The sequence below is a fragment of the Spermophilus citellus genome (genome assembly GCF_964194105.1).
Source record: "Spermophilus citellus genome assembly, chromosome: 3".
Taxonomy (NCBI): Eukaryota; Metazoa; Chordata; class Mammalia; order Rodentia; family Sciuridae; genus Spermophilus; species Spermophilus citellus.
The window spans coordinates 3,639,523-3,656,766 of NC_138184.1; the positions used below are offsets into that span (position 1 = coordinate 3,639,523).

The 17,244-nt window shown below is 60.0% G+C and overlaps 4 protein-coding genes across 17 annotated transcripts in view; 2 read left to right on the forward strand and 2 right to left on the reverse strand.

Annotated features, from left to right (window-relative positions):
* Positions 1–1,808: 1,808 nt before the first annotated feature.
* NDUFA11 (NADH:ubiquinone oxidoreductase subunit A11) lies at positions 1,809–7,833 on the reverse strand. Its single transcript, XM_081285600.1, has 4 exons — positions 7,641–7,833; positions 3,872–3,964; positions 3,450–3,572; positions 1,809–1,994 (listed from the first exon to the last, which is right to left on the reverse strand). Exons 1-4 carry the CDS (start codon positions 7,735–7,737, stop codon positions 1,882–1,884), a joined length of 426 nt encoding a protein of 141 aa, XP_081141726.1. The 5' UTR covers positions 7,738–7,833; the 3' UTR covers positions 1,809–1,881.
* Positions 7,834–8,473: 640 nt separating this feature from the next.
* VMAC (vimentin type intermediate filament associated coiled-coil protein) lies at positions 8,474–10,993 on the forward strand. Its single transcript, XM_081285599.1, has 2 exons — positions 8,474–9,360; positions 10,509–10,993. Exons 1-2 carry the CDS (start codon positions 9,170–9,172, stop codon positions 10,825–10,827), a joined length of 510 nt encoding a protein of 169 aa, XP_081141725.1. The 5' UTR covers positions 8,474–9,169; the 3' UTR covers positions 10,828–10,993.
* A 1,915-nt stretch (positions 10,994–12,908) lies between these two features.
* CAPS (calcyphosine) lies at positions 12,909–16,226 on the forward strand. Of its 2 annotated transcripts, XM_081285809.1 has the most exons (4): positions 12,937–13,947; positions 14,033–14,210; positions 14,387–14,593; positions 14,678–16,226. In XM_081285809.1, the coding sequence occupies exons 1-4, from the start codon at positions 13,865–13,867 to the stop codon at positions 14,777–14,779; spliced, it is 570 nt and encodes a 189-aa protein (XP_081141935.1). In that variant the 5' UTR covers positions 12,937–13,864; the 3' UTR covers positions 14,780–16,226. The 2 variants fall into 2 exon arrangements, with proteins under 2 accessions (XP_081141934.1, XP_081141935.1); XM_081285808.1 differs by having other exon boundaries at positions 12,909–13,947; positions 14,387–16,226.
* A 140-nt stretch (positions 16,227–16,366) lies between these two features.
* Positions 16,367–17,244, reverse strand: part of RANBP3 (RAN binding protein 3) — a 55,027-nt gene continuing 54,149 nt past the window's right edge. For all 13 annotated transcript variants that reach the window (XM_081285796.1, XM_081285803.1, XM_081285805.1 and 10 more), the window contains 2 exons: positions 16,770–16,953; positions 16,367–16,667 (listed from right to left, as the gene is read on the reverse strand). In XM_081285796.1, the coding sequence (XP_081141922.1) occupies positions 16,624–16,667; positions 16,770–16,953 (228 nt within the window). In that variant the 3' untranslated portion in view covers positions 16,367–16,623. The remainder of the gene's footprint in view (positions 16,668–16,769; positions 16,954–17,244) is intronic.

Below are 17,244 nucleotides of genomic sequence, written 5' to 3' on the forward strand. Positions count from 1 at the left end.
CAGGAAGTGGGGAGCGGGGTGTGCAGACAGGGCCTCCCTGTGAGGCCTGTGTGGGGGGCACGGATGACGTCAGCCCCTCACAGTCCTGTAAATGTTTATGGGCCAGGGGGCCTCGGTTTTGGGGTTCCCTGGAGCCCCATGAGCAACCTCCCCCTCCTGCCCCCTTCTGGGGGGCCTGGCAGACACGCTCTGGAACTGGCGGCCAGCCCAGAAAGGGCTGGGTGGGCGGCGAGCAGAGCCCAGGTCTGGCCACCACTCTCCAAACAGTGGGGCACCTGAGGCTGGGAGGGGGGACGGGGCTCCCCCTTGGAAGTCCCCCACCCCCCGCCCTGCGTCTGGGCTGGCGCCTGTGACAGGTCCTGAGACGATGGCTGCGGAGGGGCCTGCAGGTGGGTGAGGCCTGGGCAGAGCTCGCTAGAAGGGAGCCTGTCCCTGTGGGTGCCAAGCAGGGTGGACACAAGCTCACTGTCCATCGTGGAGCTAAGGGGACCTTGCTGCCCCTCCGGCCAAGGGGAGGCGAGCTCTGCCCCCTGCTGGCTGTGGTGGGGACAGTCCAGGCCAGAGCACGGCCGAGGGGGGTGGATGGGTCTGCAGGGGAGCTGTGGCTCCAAGGAGGCGGCTGAGTGCCGGCCATGGCCGAGGCCCGGTCCAGGGTGGAGCAGGAGTTGAGGGTGGGATTCGAACCCAGCCCTTTCTGAACAGGCTCCTGGTCCCTCTCTGCCCACCGGGTGTCTCCATCCTTTCCCAGGGAGCCCCAAGCCCAGGTTCAGGCACCCAGTCCTGGACACAAGCCAAGCTGGCGTCTGGTCCCCTGGGAGCCAGCACTGGACATCTGGACACAAGTCCAGGGAGGGCAAGAGGCAGTGGGGAGGCCAGCAGGGCAGGGGCTGAGGAGGGCACCTGGAGTCGCTGGACAGGTGTGGCCATGGCAAGGGGGACAGCCCCCCATGGCTCCCCCCCCCCCCACGTGGATGGAGAGCTCTGGCCCGCAGGAGCGGATGAGGGCTGTGGCCCCCTGCCCATTCCTGCTGTCCCTGGCCACCAGGCGCAGGGCCCGCTCCCCTGGATGGGGCCGGAGCCGAGATTCCCGGCGTGCTGGAGCCTGCGCCTCCTCCCTGCCAGGAAGCTCCACACCAGTTCTGGGGAAGGAGCCGCGGGCCAGGGCCGGGCGTCGCCAGCATTCCAGGGCCACCTAAATCACTCGGCTGACAGCGGGTGAGCAGGGCTGGCAAAGATGTGGGTGCTTTCCGTGTCACTGCCACCAGCCCCTCACCTGGCCAGGCCACTGGGTCCTGGGCAGGGCCGTCCAGGGTTCTCCGCTCCGATGCCCAGGAGTTTGGAGAGGGCTGCGTGTAGGGCCCGAGCATGTTTTCCACATGCTGCTGACTTTGGGGAGTGTCCTGGAGAGATGGCCCATGGCCTGCAGGGTGGTGGCCAGAGCTGAGGAAGGGCTGTGGGCGGCCGGGTCTGGTTTCCACTCCCTGGGGTCCTGGGAGGCTCCTGCTCTACCCTGGGGACGGGCTGCGGCCTGGCAACAGGTGCGTCCCTGCCAAGCCTCCTGGTGGCCCTAGTGTGATGCCCCCACCCCCCAGTTCTGCAAGGCCAGACTGGTGCCCTTGGCCTGGGAGGGACACACTACAGCCAGGACAGTAGGTGGACCATGTGGGGGCTCCCCTCCCCACTCCCTCCCAAGCCCAGAGCCAGGTCGCAGGCCGAGGCCTGTGCCCAGCCTTATCTCCCTTCCTCCTGCCTGGGGACCCGCCCAGCCCCCTTGCTGGATGCGAGACGCCGCTCAGCCCCCAGGACACTTGTACACACACATACATGGAATTTATTTCTGGGCACATCTGGCCCTGCCTGGCATCTGGGGAGCAGCAGGGCTCACACCTTGGGTTTTGCAAACAGCTCCCACCCCTCCAGCTGGCCCATCTTGAACAGGGCGGCTGCCGTGCCCATGTACACGCATCCGGCAGCAGCAATCCCATAGTTGTGAGCTGCAAGGAAGAGATGACATCAGGCACACTGTGCCCAGGACGCCTTGGCCCCACCTGCCTGGAGGCTGGACTTGAGCTTCAGGGGGCCCAGCCAGAGCTGGGCGGCTCTGGGGCAGCAGCCCAACCCCCAGCAGGGGCAGGTCCAGGCTGGGTCCTCACTGAGCTCCACACCAATGGCTCCAGGGACACAGTGCCACCCAGGCTCTGGGCTTGGGAAACACTAGGCAGCAGTGACACTGTGGGGTGTCTCGGATCACAGGTGTGTGGCTGAACAGGAAGTGCCCTGCTTACCCCAAAGCCACAGGAGCTGGCCGAGGAGGGGTCATGTCCTGCCAACCAAAACCCACTGGGACTCAGGGAGGCTGGCCCGGGGCAGGGCTGGGCTCTGTTGGGACATGGAACCTGGGGCACTTTAACCACTGAGCACGCCCCAGCCCTTTCAATTTTTTTCTTTGAGACAGGGTCTTGCTAAGTTGCTGAGGCTGGCCTAGAACTTGGCACCCTCCTGCCTCAGCCTGCCAAGTCGCTGGGGTTGTAGGTGTGGCCATCATTCCCAGTGTCCTCCCCATGGTGTTGACACAAATGTGGCGACCACCAGAGCCCTTGCCACACGCCAGGCAAGAACGGGTGCCAAGCATGGTGGCCTCATTTCCCCCTCCTGTGACCCCGAGGCAGGGGCACACAGGGCTGGGGCGGTGGGGACGGGCAGGAAACAGCACTGGACCTATGCCAGCTGGCTCTGCTGCGCGGGGCTGCTCTGGGGCCTGGCCTGCCTCCCCCAGGGCCACCGCCTCTCTGGCTGCAGGAAGGCCCCCGACTCTAGTTTCTGTATCTGTGCGGTGGGCTGAGAGCAGCTCCCTGTGGACCCTGGGCCTGCATGTTCCTGGGTGCTGTGGGGGGCATGGGGGCAGTGCAGGGCCATCTCCTCTAAGCAGCTCACGGGTCAATGGTGGAGATAATTAGTGACCTGTGTCCGCTAACAAGACATGACAGACGGGACGTGGAGTGGGAATAGCAGGGGTGGACTGTACAGAGGATCGTTGGGATGGTGATTGGGGACCGACACTAACATCTGGGGGGGATGACATTCCAGGCAGAGTGCAGCTGTGCAAAGGCCCTGGGGCAGGACTGAACCTTGTGTGTTGGGGGCACAGTGAGGAGACTGTGTGGCTGGAGCAGAGGGTGGAGGGAGGCAGGGGTTGGGGCAGGTGGCGTGAGGCCCTGTGGGCTGCGCCTTGTGCTGTGGACTCCATGTGAGGCCAGGGGGGGCTTGTGCAGCAGCATCTATCACTGCTGGCTGGCCCAAGACCAGAGGGGTCTCTGTGGTGACCTCCCTGTGCCCAGGCAGTGTTCTGCACACCCGGCTCCCCGGGCTCTTGTCCAGGTCAGAAGAGAGAATAGGGTCAGCTGGGGCAGGGGTCCTGTGCCGGGGCGCAGGGCGGGTGGGGTACTCACTTCGAGCTCCCAGGGTCAGGCCTCCGGCACAGCCGCCTAGGAAGTAGTTCAGGGGGTCATCCGGCTTCCCGCGGACCTGGGCGCTGAAGCAGGAGGTGATGCCGAACACGGCCCCGATGGCGGCTGCCGGGGACGCACAGAGGGCAGGTGCTCAGTCCGAGGCCCAGAGGGGGCGTGGCGAGAGGCTCCTGGAAGCTCCCTGCCAGCTGGGGGCTTCCCACAGGAGCTTCCCGCCCCGGCACTGCAGCTGGCCCCTGGGACCCCACCACAGCCCATGTCCCCGACGGAGGAGCACCCTGTGCCCCCCACGGTTCGGACTGTGGACCGGGTTGGGAACCAGGGAGAAGTGGCGGTTGTAGAAGATGCTCCCGACCGAGGGCAAGAGCTGGGCACTGGGGCAGCCAGGAGAACCCCCTGCTCACCTGCGGTGAATGTATATCGTCCAGCCCGAGCCACTCCTTCGAGGACGGAGTCCGGGGGACGATGTGTGACACTGTAGGCTGACCAAATCAGGCCTGTGGGACAAAGGGAAGGAGGCCAGTCGATCTTGGTCTCCTCACTGATGAGAAGCAGCCCCTGACCAACCTTAGGCTCCAGGGTTCAGGTGGCCTGCTGGGCACTCTCTCTCTGGGGCCACCCCTCAGTGCCAGGGCTGAGCTGGAGGATCCTCACCCGCTCCTGGCCCCTAGGCCTCTCCTTTCTCAAAGCCTGACCAGTGCTGGCTCAGCTGTGGGGTCCCTGCCACCCATACTGGCCCTCAGTGGGGCACTGGCCAGCAGATACGGGACCATCCATGAGGCGAACACAAGAGTGGGACCAGGGGCCTCAGAGTTGCCGGGCTGCTTCAGGGCTTCATGCCACCAGTTGAGATGCCACAGCAGCGCCCCCTGCAGGTCTTGGCGCCTGGGTCCAGCTCTAGCTCCCATCAAAGCTCCACTCTCCTGTGGGCCCTGGGCCTCCACCTAAGCCTCCCAGGCAGTGGCTCAGCTCTGAGGCTGCTAAAGCCCCCCTCCTGCCACTCCTGGGACCCCCCCCCCCCACTGGAGGTTTGGGCCTAGGTGTGTCCTTGGCACCTAGCTGGCGTGGCTGCCACTCATGCCCACTTGGCCCCACCACTCAGGTCAGCTTTTCCATCTTCACTGTCTCCCCAGCCTCCTGCCCCTGATACTGACTCCTATGCTCAAGGGGCCAGGTGGGGGCCAGGCGGTGAAGAGGAAGGAGAGCCCTTTCTGGCTGGCCCAGCTGCCCATCAGAGCCTTGCAGGCATGGGCAGCTTTGCCCACTGCCCTGGGCCTCTCTCTGTGGTGGGTGGGCAGACTGTCGCTGGCTCCTGACCACCCAGCAGCCCAGCACGGGTTCCCCATCTGCTGGCAGGAGCTGCTCGGTGCAGATCCCTCCTTCCTCTCCCTGTGGCCCTCCTGACACGGCCCAGGCGCCACAGGGATCTCCTGGGGCCTGAATATCCCAACAAAATGGACTGCCCTGGACAGGCCACAAGGGCAGTCACCGCCCCTCACCCTCTCCAGGACCTGATGTCCTGTTATCTGCTGCTTCATGGAGATGAGGCGGCCTCAGAGAGCAGAGCAGCTTACTGGAGCAGCCAGCTGGGAAGCCAGGTGGGTATGACCCAAAGAGTGTCCCTGACAGCTGTCCTTGTGCCCAACCTCCAGCTTTTAGGACCTACACGCCCCTCCAGGACGGGCGACGCCCTGCTGCCCAGCTGTGCCTCTATTTCAGTTTGCCCGAGTCTGCCGCACAGGAGCCTCCAGGGGCCCTTTCTATGTCCCGCAGTGAGCTCATCTTCAGAGGGGCCTGAGGAGGGCCAAGATGCTCTCCACTGCATGAAGGGGGACCTGACGCCCAGGGATGCTGGGAAAAAAGCCGAACGAACCTAGAGTGCCTTGAGGACCTTCTCCTCCCAGTGAGGACCAACACCTGGGTCCCTGCTGCGCTGCAGAACATGATGGAGCCAAGGGCCTGCTCCCCTGGCCCAGCAAGCCCCACCCTCCCCCACACCAAGGCTTATGTGCACCCCATTCGTAAAGACTCCCAGACCTTCCTGATCTGGTCTGTGCTGGCCACAGGGTCTTATAACCCTCTCACCCCTCCCAGCAGAAGGAACACTGTTTCAATGATGCTCCCAAACCCACTCACAAGCCTGGTGCGTGGCACTTGTGGGCACATGCCTTTAATCCCAGCAGCTTGGGAGGCTGAAGCAGGAGGAATTTGAATTCAAAGCCAGCCTCAGCAACTTAGCAAGGCCCTAAGCAACACAGCGAGACCCTGTCTCTAAATAAAATATAAAAAAGGGCTAGGGATGCGGCTCAGTGGTTAAGTGCCCCTGGGTTCAATTGCCAGTACCAAAAAAACCCCCAAACAAAAAACCCAACAAAACCAGAACCCACTCACAAAGTGACCCCTGGGGAACCTTACTGTCCCTACCCCATGCATGGATCTTGGCCAAGGGACCTTTTAGCCCATGGTCCATGTCTGAGAAAACAGCAAGTGCCCACCGTCCTAGGTCCCCTCCAAAGCCCCTTACCAGGTAGCAGGTGACCTAGGACTCCCTGCTTACCCTTTAGAGGTCAAGACTGCTCCATCACCCTGTCCCCTTCATTCACCCATTGTGGTGACCTGCCACCCCTCTTCCTGGAGCCCCTATAAGCACAAGAGGATCTCTACTGACCAGATCTCTCCACTGCCCTCAACCTCCTTTCAAAACCCCCCCTGCAGCCTGCTGCCGGCCTCTTGACCTCCAGATACTCGCACATGGTGCCTCCAGTCAGGCACAAGCGGTTGCTGCATGCCACAGGTGCCCACCTAGAGCTGCTCCTCCCACATGCACCACTGGGTCACCCACTCATCACATTACTATAGACCTCCTTCCCTCCCAGACTGCTGTGCCCACAGGTGACATCCAGGGACTCCCATCCAGGAAAGCCACACATGAAGCAAGTGGCCGCCCTTGGATGAGGGTGGCAGGAGATGAAGGGGGTGGGACCGGAAGGGGAGTAGTGCCCATAGAGCTAGTGACCCCCCACGCCGCATGTCGGACAAGGTTTCTCTCTCGCTGCTCCAAGTGCCCTCCAGTGAGTCCCCTCACTAGCCATGCCCACCACATCAGGCTCAGGGACTCCTGCGTATGAGCATGCGCACTTCTTCATGGCCCTCCACTTTTTAAAAAAAAATATTTTAGTTTTAGATGGACACAGCCCCCCATTCCATTCATTTATTTTATGTGATGCTGAGGATCGAAGCTGGTGCCTCATGCTCTGCCACTGAGCCACAGCCCCAGGCCCACTGCCCTCAGAATCTACTCAAGGAGGCGGGGATGGAAGAAGAGGCCCAGAATGCCTCTCAAGCGACTCCCTCCTGCTTTCACATCCCTTCAAACATGACCACTCCCCCCCCAAAGTCCTTCCAGACATTTCCTAATGTCATGTCTCCCCTTAAGAATGTGCCAGAATGACTTCCCCTCCTGGACCCCCATCCCTCCAAGGGGGACCCGCAGACCCGGCCTTGCAGCCGGGCTCCCAAACGCTCAGGGGTGGTTAATGCGCCTCTTTCAGTTCGGAAGCGCTCCCTAGGGCCACCCTAATCCAACTGCGACCAGGAGGGTCTCAGTCCCTGCCTGGCCCGAGAGATGGTGGTGGCCCAAATCATTTACTTCCCAGCGGGGCAGAGAATGAAAGGAGAAGGTGCCCGGGAAACCCTCAGGGGAAGGGGCGGGCCCTGGGACGACCGGGCTGCGGGTGCGTCGGCCCACCTCACCTAGGACCCCACTGGTGGCCCCATCAGAAGCCCCGGGCACATCTGACCGTCCAAAGACCTCATCGCACCCCGGAGCGTCCTCAGGCTTCTGGGACCGCTCCCGACACCGCAGTGACGACCTCCTCGAGTCCCTTCAAGGCTGCCCCGCGATGGAGTCTCACAGGGGACCTCGAAGCCCTCCCGGTCTCACTGCGCAGCCTCCCGGAGCCTGGAGAAGGCTCCACCAACCCCTCCCGCCTGGCCCGCGGTCCCCGTGCCCGGCTTGTCACCTGAGCCACGACCTCCCGGGGCCCTCCGACCCCGCCAGGTCCCCCAGCCGCGCGGCCGCGGGAGCCCGGCGCGCAGGACCCTCGGGCGGCGCCGCGGCCCCGTGACCTCCTGCGCCCTCGCGCTCCGCTGCCGGGGCCGGCCGGCGCTCACCCACTGCGCCGCCGATACCGGTGCTGGCGTAGGCTTTGCGGTGGCACTCGGTGCCGTCGGGGATGTCCAAGAACTGTCGAAGAAGACTCGGCGCCATGGCCGCGCAGCCCCGAGCCCACACCGCCGACCCCGCGGGCTCCGCGCTCCCAAGGGCAGCCGCTGCCGACTCTCGCGAGACTTCCTGGGGAAGTGCGCGCCACCTCCCTGACCGAGGGGCCGGCAACAAGCGCGCAACTTTATTGAGCTCCGCGGACCTGCACACGGGTTGCGCGCATGCGTAGGGGGCGGGCCTGGCCTAAGGAAGCACGAGTACGCAGGGTCGATTGACAGAGGGGGAGCTAGTCCCGGCTCAGGGAGTCCTAGGTGAGGGATGGTTTACGACTGAAGGTGGGGTCTATTCTACAGGGCAGACTGACGGGAGCTAGGTCTACCGCCACGTACGGACTAGGTGTGTGGCCCCTCTTAGCGCCCGAATCTGTATGGGACGTTGTCATGCCCTGTGACCAATATCCAAACAGGAGTCTGAACCGGTGCCGCTAAACTTTGGGATGTGGCCAGGATAGAGGCGAAGTTTAATAGAAACGTGACCCATTCTGGGATCTTAGTGGGAAGCGTTCTGTGCCCGAACCGTGTAGGAAGAAGGATGTCTCGGTTTGAGGGCGTGGCCCCAAACCAAGGAATAACTCGAGGGATTTGACCAACCGAGCGCGGTTGTTTCTGATCTGCGGCTGCTAATTCCCAGGAAGGGAGCGGGGGTGGCGCTCGGAAGGTAGAGGTCCTTGGGTTAGACGGAGGGGCGTGAAGGAGGGGAAGGGGTTTGGGGTAGGGGGATAGTAGAAAGAAGCGGACATTATCACCCTATGTGCGTAGATGATTACGGGGCCGAGACTCTCCATCACGTAGGAAGAGAAGTCACACTTCATTTATGTGTGATGGGTCAGAATGCACTCTACTGTCATGTATAACTGATTAGCACAAATAAACTTCAAGAAAAGGAAAAAGATTAAAATACAGTTGACATAAAGTTAAAAAAGAAGAAAGAAAAGAAAAGAGCAGCTTACGTTAGCCTAAAGCGCTAACTGGACTTGGACTGCCCCTGACGAGGACGTGGCCCATGGTGTGGGCCCCCGAGGAAGGCAGCCTGTTCCGGTGGGCGTGCTCGTGCCTGCCGCGGCCAAGAGTCCGGACCATTCCTGGTGTCAGTTTCTAAGTAGGGCGGGGCTTGTCTGGAAAATTCGACCAATCCTGTAAGCTGAACGAATTGCCCCTGGACCAGGCCTACACCGGGGCGTGTTCTGTCAAGATCTTGACCAATCTTAGGCTAGGCTCAAGGGCGGACTTTCAAGATGCTGGAATCAGTGAGGGCGTTCGGGGTTCGGGAGAAGCCCAGCCCAGCTCCGGAGGCGGGGCCTAGCGAAGGGCTCCTGCCAATCGTGCTAAGGCCCTGAGGGGGTGTGGCCCACTTTGGGGCGTGGCTGCTTGTTCCGGGCCGCCCGGAGGCGTGTCCGGCCTGGACCGCGGCAGGGGCCATGTCCGCGCCGCCCGCGTTGCAGATTCGCGAGGCGAACGCACACCTGGCTGCGGTTCATCGGCGCGCGGCGGAGCTGGAGGCGCGGCTAGAGGCCGCGGAGCGCACGGTGAGCGCCCAAGCAGAGCGCCTGACCCTCCAAGATCAGCAGTTGCGCGCCGCCCTGGACGAGCTGGGCCACGCCAAAGACCGGTGAGACTGGGATCCGGCCAGGTGACTTCCCAGAGGAGGTGGGCGGAGGCAGAGATGAGATTGGACGGGGAAGAAGAGTAGGAACCCTGTGAATTCACGTGGGGGCTGGACTGCTGATGGGATTGGAGGAAGAAAAGGAAAAAAAAAAAGAAAAACACAAAGCAAAACTCGGATTAGTCCTCAGGATGTAAATGAAGATACACGTGTGAATTTGTAACTTCAAATAGCCTATTTTTCCACAAGGCAAGATCAGCGGGTACTGACTGGCACAGGGAGCACCTACTCCCTGCTGTCGGCACTGGGAGCCATGGCAGTTTCTTGAGCAGGGGAAGATATGATCATATCAGCATTTTTGAAGAGTTCCTTTTGGCAGCTGAAGATTGAAAGAGATGAGACAAGTACCCAGGGAGGAGGGAGGACCTGGGGTCCAGATGCGGAAACAAGGAATTCAGAGCTCATTGGATTCATCCATTTGTCTTTACTGAGCACCTGATATGTGCCAGGTGCTGGGCTGGGTCTGGAGCACATTGGTAAGAGACAGACATATCACTGGGTGGTTATATCATGGGATGATCAAGGTTTGTGATGGGAGGGGGCAGATCACACAATCTCAGGGACCCAAAGGGAGGCTTCCTGGAGGAGCCATCAAAGCATTAGAAATGGGAAAAGATGTTGAGGATCAGGAACTGCAGAAAGATGGGGAGTGGTGAGCTGTTGTGGCTTGGGCTACCTTAACAAAGCAGTATGGCTAGCATCTCAGAAAACAAGGTTCATTTCTCACAGTTCTGGAAGCTGGAAGTATGCAGTCAGGGTGCCAGTTGGTTCGGTTCTGGTGAAAGTACCCTGGCTTGCAGACTTCCACCTGTTGCTTGTTCTTGGTGGCAGAGAGACTGAGCAAGCTCTCTGGTGCCTCTTCTTATAAGGACACTAATTCTGTCATGGGATCACAACCTCAGACTTCATTCAACCCTAATTACCTCCCAAAGCCTCCATCTTGTGGGTGGGGATATAGGGCTCGATCACATGAACTGGGTGGAGACACAGAGTCAGTAACAGAGAGGGGCCTGGAGGCAGCGGTGGGGACAGCCATGGGGAGCTGCCTCTCTGCTCTCCCACCATCCTAACTGCCCCGCTTTGCCTTCCTGCAGTGAGATTGCCACTCTCCAGGAGCAGCTGCTGACCTCCGAGGCCGCTATCCACAGCCTACAGGCTGCTGTGCGCCAGAGGGATGAACTCATCCAGCAGTTGCAGCCCCGGGCCAAGCTGCTACAGGACATTTGTCGCCGGCGGCCACCCCTGGTCGCACTGCTGGCTGACCTGGCTGAGGCCGAGCGTCTGGGGCCCTTGCCAGCCAGTGACCCAGGACATCTGCTCCCCAGTGGGCCTGGCCCACCCCTTGCCAACAGCACTGGTGAGAAGGCGGACCAGGACCACCCCCAGCCTATGATGTTTGGGACCACAGTGTGAGCCTCAGAGCAGATTCCAGAATGAAAGCAGAAGGCTCCTTTGGGGATTTCCACCTGTGTCTAGGGGCAGAGCCATGACCCTTTCCAAACATCAGAGCAATCTAAAAAGGCCAAGTTTCCAATTGGGCCCACAGGCCAAATACACATGTTTAATCTGACAAGTTAAACGACACAACTTTGAATCCAGTCTCTTGTTGAACAACTGGTGATGCTTCCAGAGAAGCTGGATATCTGGCTTCAAACCTGGCTGGTCTCGTCTGGCTCTGAGTCCAGGGTACCCTTTTATCCAGGGTGAGTTCTATTGGTGCCCTCACCTCTGAGGCTGTTGACCTGGCTCTGGAAGCATCTGAATTTGAGACCTCTGTCTGGTGGAGACAGAAGGCCTCAAGTTCCACAAGATTTGTTGTCCTTTGCCTTGATACTGTTCCTCCTGACACACCCTAAAGTGTTTCTTAGCTTTTGATCTTGGACCACAGCTAGGGGCTGGAAGCCTCATGCCAATCTGCATTGACTGTGTGATGACACATTTCTATCCTAGATCTCTGTCCCCTAACTCTGACCTTTCCTCCACATTTACTCCCAAAGGATGAGCTGGCAGGGGTGACAGCCGAGACGCTTTCCTCAGGGTGCACTGCCTGGCACCTGCACGCGGGCTCTTCTCTCTTCCTATAACTTTTCCCCCCAGATTGCCACATGATTGGCTCCTTGTCACTCAGGTCTTTGCTCAGATATTACCTCCAAGAGGCCTTCTGTGACTATCTTACTTGTAGTAGTCCCTCCTTTACCCTGCCCACCATCATTCCATGCCATTCCCTTTGAGTGTCACACTATCTCACCAGCAGCATCAACTCCTTGACAGCAGGGTTTTTGTCTCTTGTTCTGTTTGTCACCAGTGCCTGACATTTCTCAGAGCCCCCCTCAGGGACAGGGATGGTCCTGTGAGCCCTGAGGGAGCCCCTCCCCAGGGCCAGCCAAGCTTGTGTGGCAGCGTGCAGAGACACTGTTTTTTAACTCCTTGTTTCTAGCTGTCCTTGCCGCCCAAGGCATTCAGGGAACTTTGCTCTTTATCAAACCAAGGAGGGGACTCAGGCCCTGTACCTCCCGCTCCCTGCCTGGCGGGCCGCCTTCCCGGCTCCACACTCAGGGAATTGTCATGCCAGCAAGTGCCGAAGAACAGGGACTGTTTCAACGGGTGGTCATTCACAGCCCTGGGATGGTGCCGCCTTCCTGCCTGCATCCAACAGTGACTCTCAGTGCAGTGACAATGGCCCCATTTTCCCCTCTGGATGAACAAGGGAGCTGCTGTTTGCACAAAGGGAAGGCAGGCTGGGGCCTGTCTGCGCTCAAGCATAAACCGTCTGCTTTCTCTGCTGGGCCCTTCATCCTCTCCCTGGCGTGGGCAGGAGAGCTGGTCCTGCATGTTGTGCGTGGTCCTGCGAGCTTTGGAGACAGGAGTTCTAGTGCAGGGTGCTGGTGCCACAGTTGTCTAATCTGGACAGCAGACTTGTCCCCTTCTTACAGCTGTGGGCACAGGCCTCCAGTTCCGTAAGGCCAGGGCAGCATCCCGTGCTGGGAGGTTGCTGGAATTCTTTATTTTCTGCGGGGCTGGGCAAGGGCTCCGGCACTGAGCTGCACTCCCAGCCTGGCATCGTGTTTTTAAAAAAGTGAAAATTTCCGGGGGCGTAGTCCAGCATATACCTAGCTTGTGGGGGACCCTGTATTCCACCCCCAATGCAAAAATAAAAAACCTAAAACAATTATAAAATTGATTATATTTTCATTTTTTTCAGAAGAAAATTGCGGCATGTAACACTCATTTAAAATAAATTAATTTCTGCCCACTCAAGAATTTTGGGCTGGGGCTGGGGATGTGGCTCAAGCGGTAGTGCGCTCGCCTCGCATGCGTGCGGCCCGGGTTCGATCCTCAGCACCACATACAAACAAAGATGTTGTGTCTGCCGAGAACTAAAAAAAAAAATAAATATTAAAAATTCTCTCTCTCTCTCTCTCACTCTCTCTTTAAAAAAAAAAAAAAAATTTTGGGCTGCAGTAGCCTTCCGAATTTGTGCAGTGAGATGTCACTTAAGTTTCTTGTCAACCACCAAGTCATGGCACAGGGTGACTTGTAATCTGGGTTGTTTCTTTGCCCTGGGGTCACTTCCAGCAGTATGGCATGATGGAATGTGAGAGGTGGCTCTGTTTTGGAAATTCTCCTCCGATGCCCTGGTCCGTGCAGGTGGCAGGTCCCCGTGCCTTCAGTCCCAGGAGGTCCTGTCACCTCAGCTGGCATTTATGACCCATAGAAGGCCTCTAGCTTGGCAGAGTCCAGGGTCACTTCTCCATTTGGTCCAAAAGGAGAGGTTTGGTTTGAGGACCAAAAAGCAACCCACAAAGAGATCTGTAATGACAAAATACTGTAACTGGTTCATAAATCTACCAGAAACAGCTTTGTCACAATGTGGTGACATCTCTAAAAATTCGCTCTCAGCTCAGCATTCACCGACTCTGAAGACCTCCTATTGGCCCCAGGACCTTGAGTTCTTTTGAACTTTAATCTCTTAGCAGTTTCATCAACCCTGGCTTTGCTTTGGCTGAGCTGCCCAGTAAATCCCTGAGAGGGAAAGGGACCTGCCCGGGGCCACACAGCAATCAGGTCTTCTCTCTGCCCAGGACTGCCTATTCCCCTGGGCTGTAGCCTCTCTCTCTTCCCTGTGACCAGCAAGAGTCCCCGCTTGTCTAGGCCTGGCTGTAGCCCAGGCCTGGACCTCATGGGGCTGCGAGTGAGTGAGCAGATCTCTCAGCACCGCCATCAGCCTCAGCACGTGGAGAGTTAACAGCTGGGCCCCTCCCAGTCTCCAGAGCCACCACCCTTAGCAACGGGTCTTGCCAGGCAGGACGCAGACCTAACACAGAGCAAAGTCAGCAGGACTTGGGGACAGACACAGGCCAGCCAAGCAAGTGTGGGTTGGTTGGCAGCTTGAAGCCTGTGCCTGGCTAGCTGGGTGGGAAGTCCCAAGTGCCCACAGATCCAACCCAGAATGGATGCCGTGGATGCCACTGTGGAGAGGCTGCGGGCACAGTGCCTGTCCCGAGGGGTCTCGGGCATCCGGAGCTTGGCCAGGTGACGGGGTCTTCTGCAAACCTTCCAGACTCCATCCAGCCCTGGGGTTGGCTGCCATCTAACCATAACCACCCCCCACCCCCAGGTTTTTCCATCGCCTGGACCAGGATGGGAGCCGAGCGCTGGATGCCAGGGAGCTCCGGCAGGGCCTGGCAGAATTGGGTATGTTGCTGGATGAGGCCGAAGCAGAGGGTGTGTGCAAGCGCTGGGACCGTGATGGCAGCGGGACACTGGACCTGGAGGAGTTTCTGCGGGCCCTGAGGGTGAGGCCCACTTCTGGGTATCCAAGGACAGAGAGTCAGCGAGGCTGACTCACCCCTAAGGATTGCTATCAGGAAGCGCCCATCAGGGGTGACATCCTGTCCTGACAATCTTGGGGGGTGTGTGTGCTGGGGACACCCTACCCTCTGCCTCCAGTCACCACCACCCCCTCCCCCAGCCCCCCATGTCCCAGGCCCGGGAGGCAGTCATTGCAGCTGCCTTTGCCAAGCTGGACCGCAGCGGGGATGGCGTGGTGACTGTGGACGACCTCCGTGGAGTGTACAGTGGTCGTGCCCACCCCAAGGTGCAGAGTGGGGAGTGGCGGGAGGACGATGTGCTCCGCTGCTTCCTGGACACCTTCGACTCCTCCGAGAAGGACGGGCAGGTGGGTGGATGCCCATGCAGGGCTCTCCTCCCCCCAAGGTGGTGTCCAGCCTTGGCCCCCCAGTCACAGCCTGTCTGCCCACAGGTCACGCTGGCAGAATTTCAGGACTACTACAGTGGCCTCAGCGCCTCCGTGGACACAGATGAGGAGTTTGTGGCCATGATGACCAGGGCGTGGCAGCTGTGAGAAGACTGCCCTCGCTCAGCTGGTGCCCATAGCTGAGGACCCCTCCCACCGGCTTGAGCCGGGGCCCCTTCACAGACAGCCCCAGCAGGGACACGAGTGGGATTTGAGTGGGTGTGGAATCCACAAGAACTGAGCCTGAGGAATTGGTGGGACCAGGCCTCCTGCTGGGCCACCAGGTAGACGTGGGACAAAAGTTCCGAAGGTCACTGGCTCTGGACCCCAGGGCCGCTTGTTGACCATGGCCCCAGTCACTGCAGGTACCCCCACTCCCTCCCCTGTGGATCCCGTAGAGAGCCAGGTGACCCCTGAGGGGGAAGCAAACAGCAGGTCCGAGTGGAGGCTCCGCATGGAGGCCAGTCTTGGGAGGCGGTTTGGACTCCTGCCCAGGTGTGGAGTGCGAGGCAGGGCAGGGGTGCTCGGGCAGCCAGGCTACTTGGGCACCTCTCCTGTGCGGCGGAAGCTGTTCCTGGCTGGGCTGTCTGGCTTCCTGAGGCCCCTGGGGCATGCAGGAGGCTGGGGTTTTAGTTAAAAGTTTTAATGTAGTTCCCAAATACATTTCATATGACAATCTTACATAAATGTTCAAAAACACATGGGCATTGTCTGGTTTTCCTTGTCACTAGTTGGCTAAGGCGTAAAGCAGAGAAGTGTGACCAGATCTCCTGGGCAGGCCTCTGGTGTCTCCCCTGGCTCAGGCTTGCAGGGGGCTGGGCAGTGCAGACCCATGGAGCCACCCTGGCCCTGGGGTTTCTGGCTGCCCCTGGAGGTGTGGGTGGCACAGCTGCAAATCGGGGCCTCCTCTTCACCCCCCCCCCGGGGGGGGGGCAGGGCTGGGGGATTTCCCCTAAAGTCCTGAGGAGCCTTGTGCAAAAGATTCACCTCCTCTATGGGCTGCCCTACGGGTGGTACCCAGGCACCCACTCCTGTATGCTGCGTGCATGGGGACAGTGTACTGTCTGGGACCTGGTCCCCATGGCTAGCTAGGGCCCCGCTGCCTCTCCCAGAGGTCCCAGCCCGTGGTGAGGGTATGATGTCCAGGGCTGTGCAAGGAGTGGCCCACAGCAGGAAGCAGGCTGGCGCCAGGTGCCCGAGGACAGATGGATCACATGATGTGGACGGGGAAGAGGCTACTAGGGGTCCCTGGGGCCCCTCCCAGGCTCCGTGGCCTTTTTTTAGATAGGCATCTCCAGACCTAGGCCAGATGGAAGCGGACACCCCACCGCCCTGTGACTCAGCTTACAGGAACCCAGGTGGGCAGAGTGGGGGCCTACTGACCCCGGCTCAGAGGCCAGGACCACAAGAACAAGCCCTCAAGCAGCTGTGCCTGCTCAGCGCAAGAGAGCAACTCAATCCCAGAACTGAAAACAGAGCCTTTGGAAATTAAAAAAAAAAATTGTAAAATATAAACCCATCAAATCAGAATATGGGAGACAATGAGCCACACAGAGCACCCAGGCCCAGTGCTGGCTCCAGGCAGGTGCCACCCATGCAGGAGGGAGGGTGCGGTGGCAGGGGCCCAGAGGCCCTTGCTGCACCCAGAGGCTGCGACACGCAGGGTGAAGAAACCAGGTCTCCCAGTCCCAGTGAGAAGCTGTGACAAGTCTTAATGTGCCATTTCAGAGGAGGGGCAGGGAGGAACGTTCTTTTTTTTGCTCATCAATATGATGAGGTCTCATGTCCCAAACCACATCCAGGCAGCTCCCGAGTGAGTCTGCTTTCCAACGGACGCAGATCCAGACTGTGGTCAACCCAGTGGGTGTGGCTCCGCCCATGGTGCCGCTGCCTGCGGGGAGGGGGCGGGTGGCAGACAGACGACCAAGCAGCAGCCTCCTGTGCGCCGGCTGCTATGTGCTCCCAGGCGTCTGCCCGTCACCTTCCTCACCTGCGCCTGCGGGAAGAGCATCGTCACCTTGGGGCCAGTTCTGGCTCGGCCCGCTTGGGCCGGGAGGTCAGCTCTGGGCCCCTCCTGGGCAGGCAGTGCCTGGCTCACCGGCCCCGGCAGCCCCCGAGGGAGCCAGCACATCATCATCACTGTCGTCCTCCTCGTGGGATGGGGCGGCCCCAGGCTCAGGGGCGGGCATCTTGGCCTCTTGTTCCTGCTCCACACGGCTGCGAAGGGCCAGGATGCGGTGGTGCAGGGCAGCGTACAGCTGGCCTGTGTCCTTGGAGCTGGCCTGGGGAGGCAGGGGGTTGTGAGGGCCTGGGACCCATCCTGCTGGGGATGGGGGTGGGAGGTGTCCTACTCACAGGGGACCTGGCTTGCCAACCGGTCACATCCATAAGGCCATCCCCACCCCTAGGTGGCTGGGAGGATACTGGGGCCAGGACACAGAGGTCAAGATTGGGGACACATGTGTCATCCGTTCACATGACACAGGATGGGGTGACCAACAAGCAGGGTTGTTTGTCCTAAGCACACCTCTGACCTTGGCCAGCCCCTAAGGGGGAGACAGGGAGAAGGAAAC

What these genes read in the sequence shown, in the direction of transcription:
- VMAC (XM_081285599.1), top strand. Translation starts at nt 9,170, where the DNA reads ATGTCCGCGCCGCCCGCGTTGCAGATTCGCGAGGCGAACGCACACCTG. An exon ending in CTGGGCCACGCCAAAGACCG is followed by an intron (nt 9,361 to 10,508) that starts GTGAGACTGGGA and finishes GCCTTCCTGCAG; the next exon opens with TGAGATTGCCACTCTCCAGG.
- NDUFA11 (XM_081285600.1), bottom strand. Translation starts at nt 7,737, where the DNA reads ATGGCGCCGAGTCTTCTTCGACAGTTCTTGGACATCCCCGACGGCACC. An exon ending in CGGTATCGGCGGCGCAGTGG is followed by an intron (nt 3,965 to 7,640) that starts GTGAGCGCCGGC and finishes TTTGTCCCACAG; the next exon opens with GCCTGATTTGGTCAGCCTAC. An exon ending in CCTGACCCTGGGAGCTCGAA is followed by an intron (nt 1,995 to 3,449) that starts GTGAGTACCCCA and finishes TCTTCCTTGCAG; the next exon opens with CTCACAACTATGGGATTGCT.
- CAPS (XM_081285808.1), top strand. Translation starts at nt 13,865, where the DNA reads ATGGATGCCGTGGATGCCACTGTGGAGAGGCTGCGGGCACAGTGCCTG. An exon ending in GGCATCCGGAGCTTGGCCAG is followed by an intron (nt 13,948 to 14,032) that starts GTGACGGGGTCT and finishes CCCCACCCCCAG; the next exon opens with GTTTTTCCATCGCCTGGACC. An exon ending in AGTTTCTGCGGGCCCTGAGG is followed by an intron (nt 14,211 to 14,386) that starts GTGAGGCCCACT and finishes CCCCTCCCCCAG; the next exon opens with CCCCCCATGTCCCAGGCCCG.